This window comes from Pelodiscus sinensis, chromosome 2 (assembly GCF_052426305.1).
Source record: "Pelodiscus sinensis isolate ZL-2025 chromosome 2, ASM5242630v1, whole genome shotgun sequence".
Lineage (NCBI taxonomy): Eukaryota > Metazoa > Chordata > Testudines > Trionychidae > Pelodiscus > Pelodiscus sinensis.
Window position 1 is genome coordinate 184,308,672 of NC_143053.1, and position 13,148 is coordinate 184,321,819.

A 13,148-nucleotide genomic window follows, 5' to 3' on the forward strand; every position below is an offset into this window, starting at 1 on the left:
ATTGATTAGGACAGCAAATTGTTTTTGATAACATGGTTTGTAATCTTTGGCGCACTCTCTGTTGTATAACATTTCTTGCACAGTATTCCCCTGGACCCTAAAGCGGTTAGGTTACAAGACCTTAGCATGTAATTAGCCATAATTAATGAAGGGTCCATGTTTGTTATGTGTTTGTACAGCCCCAAACACAATAGGACTCTGATCACAGATGGGACCACCCAACTCTACCCAATGCAAGTGATAAAAGGTTTTTTGGGATGCAAGCTATAAATAGCTACAAGATAAACTTCCAAAAAGGAGATAGTATCAAGGAATCTGAAGAACACAGAACAGTATTAATCTGAGTAAATGGGCAAATCTGGAAAGGATAGCTTTTTACTTACGCCTAACAGGAACTGAATAAATATGGTAATCTCTACCGATCAATCTGTCATTACTGAAGTATTGTAATTTTTTTCAGTGGTATCTTTATTTTTAAATGCAATGGTTACATGAGTGTTTTATAAATAGTATTTTTTTTTAACAGAACACAAACCTTTCCTTTCACAAGATACTCTAGCTACCATAACTCAAAACAACAAATAAGCAGAGCCATGTTTCCTAATTGGTGGGTCTCAACCAGGAAGGTTCTGGGTGAGCTACCATGCACAGAGCCAGAACACCACACCACCAGTTCTGACATAAGCAATGTATATTTCTGGACAGGTGTGGATGGGAGGCTTAGGGATAGGGCAGGGGTGAGCAATTTGGAGAGCAAATTACCCATGGGACAGGGCCCCAGCTCCCCACTCCAAACAACGCAACCTAACACAGCCATAATGTCTGGAGCTGGCAGAGCAAGTCCAGTCCTGCAGGACAGCTGCTACTGCCACGAAGTGAACTCACTCTCCAAACCCCTGCACCACCATCATGGCTCCTTTCTGCACTGGGTCAGGGTTAGGGTTACAGTGCCAGGGCAGGGGTGCATGCTTGTAACAACAGATCTCGTTTAAATAAAAAATTTTTTAAAAAGGACAAAAATGCAGGTGCTGAGTCACCTCAGTAAAGTTTGGGAACCACTGAAGCAGAGATAAAGTTTTATTTTTTGGGATGCAGCAGCAGCGGTCATGTTTGGGTCACAGTGGACATTTTTGTAACCCAGAGCCTGAAGTCGTGTGCCTAACAAAGTGGTGCAATTTTCAGGAGTAACAGACACCCACATCTACCATGGACTTCTAAGGGAGTCAACTTTAAGTCCTGGGGTCTTTTTTGCATTCCCTTTTGTGGAGCCATACAAATATGCTTGCTATATGTATGTATTGCACATGCACGTCTTATCTTGAGATAAGAGACTTCTTAAAAGAGAAGTCACCTCTGTGTTCCTAGGAGCTCTCACTTCTTTTACAGCCAGCAGCTCTAGCCATTCTGCTCCCTAGCCCAACTCAGCCCACTCACCTGCCCTAAACAAGTGGGCTTTCCCAGGGATGAAATTAACAGATTCAGATGCTAACTTTAAAACACCCAAGGGCCATAATTCATGTCAGAGAGGAGATACATCCCTGAATATTTGGCCATTTCAGAGTGATACTGTGTGGTTATACTTAAAAGGAAAAAAAAAAATCAGCAGAATTTTCTTGGTTGTGGGGGAGGAAAAATAGGGCTGAACAAATCCTAATACCCTTCAATTTTAGTACTTAGCATTAAGCTTTGAGAGGCAATCAAGAGGCAGAAATTCAAGCTCTCTAGCTGGTTTTAGAGCAATTATAACTACTGAGAGGAAGGAACCTGAGTGAGTCTTTTACTGTCTGAAAGGCCATTATTAGTGTTTGAGAATAGAACAAGCATTTTGCTATTGATAGCTTATGCCTATGTGGTTGTTTCGGACTAGAGTGAACACCCAGTCATTGTCAAGGCTGGGAACAGATTTCACCATCAATTCATATGGTGGGCATGCAACCCCAAACATTTATCAAAGTGTCAGCCGCATGCCTATACTTAAGGTGCTATTAATAGAACCATGTGATATATTCAATGTGTACTTTCCAGTGTGTGTTGTAACATGATCCAATTACCAGCATAAGTTTAAAAAAAAAAAAAAAAAAAAGAGTTCTCACCTGTCTGGCTACCCTCCGGGCCTCCCAGTAAGGTTTAGAGTCTTCCACAGCTTTTCCAATCTTCTTAACAAGTTCATCTAGTTTCACTGTAGCTTCCACCAGCACAGAACGGAATTTCTGGCGTGCATCCTACAAGAGAGGAAGAAAAGAAGAGGGAAAGTTAGTGTTTGTGCAATTTTATTTTGTCTGTTGCTTCTAGTGTAGGGATGCGGATTAGGAGTCAAACAGCAGACAAGAATGTAAGAATCGGGATTGCCATTAGTATATTAAACAAGAACTGTTCATCAAAATATCCACTACCCTAGAATGTACCCAAAAGCTAATATTTCCATGTTGGATGTCAGAACATATCTCCAGAAAGTGGTGTACATAAACATCAGGAAAGCATACACCAGAAAGGAATTCTTCATAGGCCAGTGACTGGGAAAGGCCAAGAAGGGGAGGGGAAGAACCTCAAGGAAGGTAAAGGACAAAGACACCTGGCATGTTGCATGATTTTCTAATGCAATGATAAGCAGTAAGTGTCTCCTGTGGCTTTTTGCAGCACTTGACATTAACACACTGAATTATTTATTAACCAATCAGAATGCTTTTACTAGGTTAACAACCAATTGTTCTTGATAAAAATAATAATACATGATCAGTCATTTTGCTATGAGAGTTATACACAAAACATGAAACAATGTAGTCACACTACTGTTTGGGGTAATGATAATTAATTTGGCTACTGAACCCTTGAGCATCACTGTTCTAACACACAAGTGAGCAATTCACAATCCTGCACACTCTCTCAGTGATTTGGATTTTTCCTTTTAAGTATCCTCTAGAAAGGATAGGGGCATCTCTTAGGATTAGTTATGGTAAGCTGGACAGCTACATGCTTGCTAAAGGAATTTAAGGAGGAGACTTTCAAAACAGTTTCCAGAGTTCTGGTCACTCTGAGCATCTCTGCTTAACACGCTGGACCTGGGTCTCCACAGATCCTGACAAAGCCCAACCCCATATTGGTAGTTCACATTGTAAAATGGTGCTCCTGCTGAAAAATGGGATTCAAAAAGGACCTGCCTGCTGCTCCAGGAGAAAGCAACAAAAACCTCTGAAGAACCTGTAGAATAATTTTCATACAAAAAAGTCTATTTAAAACACATATCCCACGCAACATCCCTGTAGAGCTTTCAATTCACAGTTTTCTGCCATGAAAGCCAGCTTTTTCAGTTCTGGTTGCATCTGTTACTAAGACAGCTGCTTCCAATTTGGCTGTTGTTCTTTATTATGTTTAAGAAAGACAGAACTACGTCTGTCATTCCCAACTGATTTAATCCTTCTTTATAATTAGATGAGAAGATTAGAATCTCTCTCCTGTTTCACACAGTTTTTTTCCTTTAAACAGAATGGACCTGATTCAGGTCTTAGCATGCAGCGTAACTGAGTTATTCCAGACAGACTGATGTAATTGAGATTGGAATCTGGATCTATATTTAAAGGGGAACAAGAGCAAGGACCACGCGAGCTCATGATAAACCTTGCAATTCTAATTAGAAAGGATTTAGGCACACTGCTGGAGTGACATTTTGATTAACTGAGAGCAGCTGTCTTGGAGCTATCTAATTCAGATCCTGTTTTCTTTTTTTCTTGAAATTTCTAGAATGCAACGTATCTATTCATTGCCAAGATTTAATAATTAGAAAAAAAAAAGACTGCAACTTAATACTTGACATTTATAGAAGCAGAAGGGAAAGATTCAAAACAAGCTATTAAAATGTATTTTTAGTACACCCAATTATGGTTGGGTTTTCAGTATTACCTAAAACCCTAACAGGATCAATAGCATTTTTTTTGTCCCCGTGTTAATAGTTTTGGCATCTTAAAAGTATTCTGATCCATTTTAACATTGGCTGTTGCCACATTATCCATATAAATATTTTACTTTAGCATTTAATGGTTCCATTCCATTTTATAGATGTCATCTAGCTTAAGTCTCTTTTCCTGGAGAAAAGTGTTTGCATCAAACTGTATCATGAGAGAATGGCCAGACAATACATGTATGAAATAAGCAACCTTCAGAATCTGAAGAGTTAAACAAATTACAGCATTTCTAATTAGACTAAAGGATTTTATACAGCTTACTAGTCAAAAATGTGAGCTTCACAAATAGATGAAATTAAATTGCTTTAGCAGACATGATGAATCCACTGCACAAAAATTACTTTTAAATAGTGAAGCATATTTAGTGGGGGTGGTGGGAAGGAAGGTTTCCCAGCAGGGCAAGAACAATAATTAAAAACTCATTTCTAAGTTACATTGTTGTGTTTATTTTCACTTTCCCCCAGATTCTCGGATCAGGAGGGGGGCATCCATGTGTCAAAAAGAGAGAGTCTTTAATGCATGTGAAGAAACCCCAACACCTACAATTCAAACAGCCTCATTCTTAGGTGTATAAAAATACTCTTGGAAGGAAGAGAACTTGTCAGCAGCAACTTTTCATAGTGACCAACTTATCTGCACATTGGGACCTTCCCCAGTTTTATTTATGTTTGATCATATGTACTTTCATCTCTCAGGGAAGAGAATATGACTATCTCCATACAGAATAAAATACAGCATGGAACGGTCATGCCAGGAGAAAACCAATGAAGCACTTCAATTAGTGTGTGGTAACAAGAGCCGCTCTAATTGGCAACTTAGGTAGATATCTTGCAAACACTAAGCACATGCTTAGCTTTACCTCTGAATCGTCCCATTCAAGTCAATGGGTAAATTAAAACACATGCTCAAGTGTTCCAAGGGGTCTTGTTTTAAAAGGATACCTACAATGAGAATTACAAATGAAATTCTGATCAATAACAGAAAGCTGTTGGTGTCTATGTTGGGCAATAATTTGCTTTTAAATCCTGTGGTCTATCACACTGCCCATTTTAATGAGAATATGACCTCAAGTTTGTTTTATCAGAAACAGAATATCCTCATTCTGCAAGTTCAAATTTCTTCTGAATGACAAAATAATCAGAGCACACTCATCTTGTGTGCGCCTTGGTCATTAGCAAAGATTTCTAATCATTCTCTCAAACTGGAGACGTCCTGTTAGATCACACCACAATGGTGCTGCTTACAACATCAAAGGCACCAGAAAAGTTACCGCCCCTCCTTTTCATCCCCATATTCTACTTTCACTTTTCATTAGCTCTGTCAACACTAGACGCACTTCTATGTAAAATGTCTCAGCTAACCAACTCTAGCAGTTCAATGCAAATGCACTAACCTGCCAGTTAATCTAAACTGATTCCACTCCCTTCAACAGCTGTTACGGCAGGTGCCCCCATGCACACGTACAAGTTCCAGGCACAGTTCCCCAAAGCCAGGGCATACAACAGAAACGATCATCTTCGGTCAGAACTCACAGTGAAAGGCATCCAGGAGTACTGTCCAAGTGTGCTGATGGACCAACTGAACATCAGCCTTTCCATCTTCGTTTGAATTGAACTTGGAGCAGGCTGACATACTGATGCAATCCTGAACACACTGAGAATGTTTGCTCAACATCTGGAGTTCTCCTGTGAACAGATGGGCATTCCAAGCACACACACAGGCTCCAAAGGAGGGATGGGCCTAAGCACTGAGAGCAGTGGTCACCAACCAGTAGATCAGGATCTACTGGTAGATCTTGGAGCCTCTGGCAGGTGTTCCTGGTTCGGCCAAGAGGCTATCAAATGCTGGCATTTCAGCTGCCCTCCCCCCGCCCCCACTGCTGCTCATCTCCTGCCTTTTGTACCCTGGAGCTGCCCCTCCTGCCGGGGGAGTCTCCTGCCATTTGTGCAGGACAGGGGAGGGACAGGAGGGATGCGGATGTCAAGGTGCCCCCTCCTACTCTGCATCCTCTCTCCACAGAGCAGAAAGGGGGGCACAACAGGGCTTGGGATGGAGGGAGTTTTCTGGCTGCTTTTGAGAGTGGTACAGGGCCCAGGGCAGGGGTGAACCTGCCTTAGCCTCACTGTACCACCACTCAGGAGCCACCTGAGGTAAGCAGTGCCCAGACAGAGCCCACATCCTGAAGCCCTGCTCCAGTCAGGAAACCCCCCCCCCCCCCTGCATCCCAACTGCCTGCCCCAACTCCAAGCCCCTCTCACACTACAGATCTCTTAATCCAAGACCAGAGACTGCACCCCAACCCTCTGCTCCAGCCTGATGAAAGTGAGTGAGGATGGGTAAGAGGAGGGGTGGAGTGAGCAGGGGCTGAGCCTTGGAGAAGGGGAGGGAAGGAGGCGGGGCAAGGGTACAGGCAGTCCCCGGGTTCCATGGATCCGACTTACATCGGATCCCTACTTACAAACGGGGTGAGGCAACCCCTCACTAGCTGCTTCCCCCCCAGCAGACCAGGGAGATGCGAAGCTAGCGCCCCCCCCAGCAGACCAGGGAGACACGGAGCGGCTTCTCTCAGCAGACACCTCAGCTTGAGAATAAAGGACTGAGGGAAGTGAGGTGTGGGAGAATAAAACTGAGCTCTGGAGAAATGTTTGGCTAGAGTTTCCCCTACAATATGTACCAGTTCCGACTTACATACAAATTCAACTTAAGAACAAACCTACAGTCCCTATCTTGTAGGTAACCCGGGGACTGCCTGTATTTATCTTTGAAGCAGATCTTGGATTGCACTTAAACTCAAAAAGTCATCTCATGCTTAAAAACTTTGGAGTCCACTGACTTAGAGCATTAGCTTTGGACCTGAAACATCCCAGCTAGAGTCTCTGCTCTGCCACAGAATTCCCTTGTGACTGTGGGTAAGTCAGAGTCCCTTGCTGCCTCAATTTCCTGTCTTTGCAATGGGAACCATAGCAGTTTCTCACCTCACTGGGATGTTGTGAAGATAAATACAATACAGATTCTGAAACACACTATGGCCAAGGGAGCCATGCAATATTTATATCAGACAGGCCTGGTATTGCACGAGGAGGACTATTCTTCACCTGCACCTCCTAAACTACCTATTACCATGCTCTCATTTACCAGCTGCCATCACTATCCTGTAGTTATACAGGCTTAATTGCAAGATACTTGTTCTGCTTTCACTGAGTCAGGGGGTCACGACTTGCACTGTTCCCTGTAAGTTGAACACTTCGGCAGCCCCCCAGGAGAGATTCAAATCCTGCCCAGCTGATTAGAAGAATGCCCACTGCCACCAGCTAGGGATGTAAAAAAGTAGTCGAGCATACGATTAACCAATTAACCAATAAACCTAGGTTTATCTCAACTACTTGCATCCCCCGTCCCCTGCTGCCTCGGTCTTGGAGGCAGCAGCATGGGACAGCAGACAGCTGGTCCGTGAAGGGAGCTGGTTTTTAAATTGGCTTCCCTCACAGACTGGCTGCTGCCAGGCATTCTGCACTGCTGCCTCTGATAGAAACAGCAGCATGGAGTGGTAGGGAGCTCCCCAGGAGCAGGGCTGGCTTGCACTGGCTGCCATCCCCATCCTCAGGGACTACAGAATAGTCAAGTAACTGCAAAGATTTCATGCAGTTACTTGATTATTCAATTACTTGACAGCTAACATCCCTACCACCAGCATGTGTTGCTACTGGTTGCAGGGTGGGGGCCCATGAGCCTAGGCAACCTAGACAGCTGCCTAGGGCGCCACTGGCCCGGGAGCCCGATGACGACGTCACGGGGCGCTGGGGTGCCCCTTGATGAGGTCATGGCCATTGACGGCCATGCAGGCAAGGGCGCCAATTGCGCCGCCCCGCCTAGGGTGCCAACTGCTGCAGCTGGCCTCAGGCTGCTCCTGACTGGTGGTGCACACCCACACTAGGGATGTGAAAGCGTAACCAGACACACAGTTAACTAGTAAGCCAGGGCTCATCAGTTAATCTTCATAGTTACACACAGGCTCCCATAAAAGCCAATTCCTCGTGCACACCATCTCCCAGGGAGCTGCCTGCCACACTGCACTGCTGCCTCTGTGTTAGAGGCACAAGTTCCCGGAGAGCTGACTACTGCCCTGTGTGCAACTATGTTACTGCTGAAAATTGCAGCAGCTACACATTTACTTAAATGCATTTTAACATCTCTAATCCATGCACGTCTCAGTGCACATAAAAATTTATTCCACACAGGTAGCAAAAAAATAGAGGGAACATTTGTCATGAGGTTATTACATGGGGGAGGAAGGAATCATGAGCCATCAGCCTTCACACCAAATCCCACTTTTCTTCCAGCATTTAAAGGTATTTCACATTAAAAACACTATTTTATATATTTAAGGGAGGGAGGTCACAGGCTTGCTATGTGCAAGGGGTGACCAGTACAAAACCACTGTTCTATCTTATGCTCCTGGGAGAAAGGAAATGAAAAAAAACTGTATTCTGCAGTATAGGGGCACACAGCAAAGCAGTCATAAGAGCTGAGTGCTACAAGGCTGTTCAGACAGTGCCCACAGAGATTAAATTCTCCCCACCCCCCACCCCGGTCTATACTGGGTCTTTTAGTTGTTTTTAAAAACAACTATTCAAATGTTTTATCAATTTGAATCTGGTCAATTAAAAGTAGTATTCAAAGTATTTTCAAGTACTATCCCTGCTCATGAGTCACACTAACCATTTTTTCCATCAGTTACATGATTTTTCTCCTCTCCGGTTGCTATGTGAGTGTCCTGTGCATAAAACAGGGCAAACTACACAGAATGGAGAAACAGTAAAACTAACTGTACTGCATTTACTCAAAAGCCAAAGTAAACAAGTCAAACAAAGCAGATTTTTTACTCCAGTTTCCTTTGGCAATAGAGATTGCCAAATGGTATCCTACTATCCTTTCGTGTTCCTAGTAAGGATAGGATAACAATCTCTCAGATTAAGTAACTGTGGCTAACATTTCATTCTCTCCTCTTTGTTCAAATGAGACTAAGAAGTTTTTCCTTAAGTTTCAACTGAAGTCAAGGTGCTTCACTTGTGTATGCATTTTGAGTTGAGGGGCGAGAAAGAAGGGTTCAAAACCTAGCTCTTATCACTTGGACCACTTAATAGCTAGAATCCAATACAAAGAAGAGGTTAGTACATGACAGCAATGGCTTTCAGTCAAGGGTGTGCAAAAGTCTTCTGCAAGGCTATGTCTAGACTGCCTGCTCTTGTATAAAAAAATGCAAATGAGGCTCCGTTTCTGCACAAGAGGCCTTTGTGCAAGAGCCGTTCTTCCGGGAAAAAAATCGGAAGAATGGCTCTTGCACAGAAGCCTCTTGTGCAAAAACGGAGCCTCAATTATGCAAGTGAGGCGTGGCAATATTCTATGCTTCGCATCATTTGCATATTTTTTGCGCAAGAGGGGGCAGTCTAGACGTAGCCCAAGAGTACATCAATTCAGCTATTTGCCTATTTTTACATGTTATATAAAAACCATTAGTGAAATCAGTACAATCATACAATAACTTGTTTATACTGCTCTATACATTATATACTGAATTGTAAGTATAGTATTTATATTACAAATTATTTATTTTGTAATTATATGGTAAATATGAGAAAGCAAGCAATGTTTCAGTAGCAGTGTGCTGTGACACTTAAGTTTACGTCTGATATTGTAAGCAAGTAGTTAAGTGAGGTGAAACTTTTGAGTATGCAAGACAAACCCAACTCCCAAGAGGGCTACCATTGTCCAGAAAAGTTACAAGCCACTACATTACATGACAATTGGAACAAAAACGGGCAAAAGCAGCACAAGTACATATATAATAGGGAGGGACAACTATAGTTTACTTTGACACAGTATCTTTGTCACACAAATTCCCCGCTAAGAATTCCTTAGCTCCCTCTTCTCTACTCCTTGCACAATAGAGACATTCCACAAATGTAGCTTTGGGGAGCACACTAGGGCTATGTCTACACTCGCAGCTTCTTGCGCGAGTAATATGCAAATGAGGCTAAGCGTGGAATATCGCCGAGCCTCATTTGCATACTCTTAGAGGAACAAATATCCTTATAATCCTTTTCGATGTCAATGCCAACATCGGAGGTTTGGACTTAAGATTGTGGAAGACAAGCAAACAGCTCAGTTCCTACCCTTCAGGCAACGTATATTTTAAATGCAGCATTTAAAAACTCTTTAAATTCCACAACTCTGTGGAATATTACTTTCTACAGCTTTCCTGTGGTAGGAAAAGAAGGGGCTCAGTTCATGCTCTCATTGGTAGGGCCCAAATTAATGGGCCGTTTAGCTCAATTTCATAAAAGGATTTTTAAAATAGTAAATTTAATTATTTCAGCTGATTATTTAAATCTGAAATTTCATGGTGTTGTAACTGTTGAGGTCCTAACACAAAAAGTAGTTGTGGTGGACAGGAGTCAAGATTGTGGGGGTTACGGTACTGCTGTCCTTGCTTCTGTGTTGCTGCTGGTGGCAGCACTGCCTTCTGAGTCAGGCAGGTAGTAAGCGGAGGCTTCTCTCTGGGATCCCAGCTCTGAAGACAGAGCTACCACCAGCACAGAAGGCAGGCAGTGCAGAATATGACATACTGCAACCTCCATCCCCAAAAATAACCTTGTGACCGCCCTGCCATCCCCTTTTGGGTCAGGACCCCACATTTGAGAAACATTGGTCTCTCCCATGAAATCTGTAAAGTATGGGGTAAAAGCACACAAGGCCAGATTTCACAGTTCATGATGCATTTTTCAGGGCTGTGAATTTTGTAGTGCCTTTACTCATTGATCAAAATTTCATCTGGATTTAAAACAACAGTGCTACAGTATCCACTTCACAACCCAGAATGCAGAAATTAGTACCCTCTTAAAACACACTATCCAGTAGGAAAGAACGTATTAATGACTGCAAGGTACTTCCAGGGTTAGGCTTACTGTACAGTAGAGTAAGTTTCCAAGGGCCGAGGGAAGCATTCCATTTTCCCCTGCTACAGTTCTCATGCTGCTATGACATTTAAGATTATCCCAATTACTGCTGCAAACACGTGGACCATCACAAAGAGCTTGATCCAGCTGAAGTAGGAAGGCCCAGATGTCTGACCCATGATACCAATCATGTTTTAGATCAGTCGTCACCAACCAGTAGATCGAGATCTACTGGTAGATCTACTGTGTGCTTTTACCCCATACTGGTAGATCTTAGAGCCTCTGACAGGTGATCCTGACTGGTTTGGCCAAGAGGCTATCAAGTGCCTACACTTCAACTGCCCCTCCCCCACACTGCAGTGCATCTCCCGCCCTTTGCCTTGGAGCTGCCTCTCCCCTTGGGAGTCCCCTGCTTTCTGTGCAGGGCAGGGGAGGGGAAAGAGGGGTGCTGATGTCAGGGTGCCCCCTCTCCCATTCTGTGTCCTTTTTCCACAGAGCAGATAGGGGGCACAACAGGACCAGGGATGGAGTTTGCTGGCTGCTTTAGGGAGTGGTTCAGGGCCAGGGAATGGGTGAGCCTGCCTTAGCCCCACTGCACCACCACCCAGGAGCCAACAGCAATGCCCAAATGGAGCCCACACCCAAACTCCTACCCCAGTCATGAACCCCAAGCCCTTATCCTAGTTCTGAGCACCCCTGCATCCAAACACCCTCCCAGAGCCTGCACCTAGAACCCCTTCTACATCCAACTGCCTGCCCCATGCTCAGCTCAGAGCCCCTCTCACACTCCAAATCCCTTCATCCAAGACCAGAGCCTGTGCCCCAACCCTCTGCCCCAGGCTGATGCAAGTGAGTGAGGATGGGCAAGAGAGGGAGGAGGGAGTGAGTAGGGGCGGGGCCTTGGAGAAGGGGTAGGAAGGAGGCAGGGCAAGGGTATTTATATACGAGGTAGATCTTGGATTGCACTTAAATTCAAAATTGATCTCATGCTTAAAAACGTTGGAGACCACTGTTTTAAACCAATGGTTCCCAACCTATGGATGCCCCGGCAGTGGGCCCAATCCTTACTTTTCTTTTCTCCATATGCTCAAAAAGTTTGGGAACCACTGTTTTAGACTATCATACACAGGCACACTCCTCCCCATTTCCATCCACTCCATACTTCTGAACACATGGACTCACAAATCTTATTCTGCAGCTGTCATCTTCCCTAATGCCTCGTGCTCACCAAAGAAACAACACACAGGTATAGGAGACAAGTCACCAGCACTGAGCTCGTCAACCGCAACATTTTCTAGGTTCTTGTGATAATGCTGCAGAACAGTGATGCTGTGTCTGATGTGAGCTCTTATAGCAGGCACACACTCGCTCTTCACATTAATCAACAGCCACAAGTGAGAAGCAATTTTTTAAAACATTGGGAAAGGGTGGGTAATCCTACCCTAACATCTTGTAAAGCAAGCTCCAGCCTAAATAATCCAAGCCTTCACCCCAAAACAATTTTACAAAATGTGGAGAAAGTTTTACAAACAGCTGGCAAAAGATTCTTTCCTTCCAGGCAGAGAGTTGAGTGCATTAGCCTTTCATCTTTAGAGAGGAGTTCAAATGCTGACAGAGGGCACAAATAAAAGAGGTTTTGATTATCTGCATCCTAGTTCTCCAACTGTGACCAGCACAAAGGCGACCTATAATTCAGGATGACTGGCAGACTCTCCAAGAGAAACTCGGGACTAAAAATAGCAAGAGGTCTTGTAGGTCAGGATTAGAGGACATGGGCAAACTTGGGTAGAAGAGCCTTCACAGGGTGTTCTTGTAGCATTCATGGCTGAATGCAGCACTATTAATCCCTCTTTTTCACAGAGCATTAATCCTCTCCAAAGAATTTAAGAGAAGCTGGCAAGCTTGTAGCTACAGCAATGCAAGAAACAGTGCTACAAACACCACACAATTTGAATTGTTGGGATCCAGTGGTGGTTTGTTATATTTATATTACAGTGCTGGTGTAGTATTGCTTGTGGGTCAGCTGAGTCTTATATATGCATCGTATTTTCAGAGTGCAGACAAATCCTTCTATATAGTAAGGTTACATACTAGTTATTACACATTCATTAAAATGGTTTATGATTTTGAGGACACATTCATTAAAATGGTTTATGATTTTGAGGACAGGACTAAAGGAAGACCCAGGAAGAAAGCCTACCCTCCCCAAAGTAATAAGGCATCACTAACTGGT

The 13,148-nt window shown here is 43.6% G+C and overlaps 1 protein-coding gene across 1 annotated transcript in view; it reads right to left on the reverse strand.

Annotated features, from left to right (window-relative positions):
* Positions 1 to 13,148, reverse strand: part of SH3BP5 (SH3 domain binding protein 5) — a 63,120-nt gene that overhangs the window by 41,433 nt on the left and 8,539 nt on the right. The window contains exon 3 of the mRNA XM_075921941.2: positions 2,094 to 2,222. Coding sequence (XP_075778056.2) covers positions 2,094 to 2,222 — 129 coding nt within the window. The remainder of the gene's footprint in view (positions 1 to 2,093; positions 2,223 to 13,148) is intronic.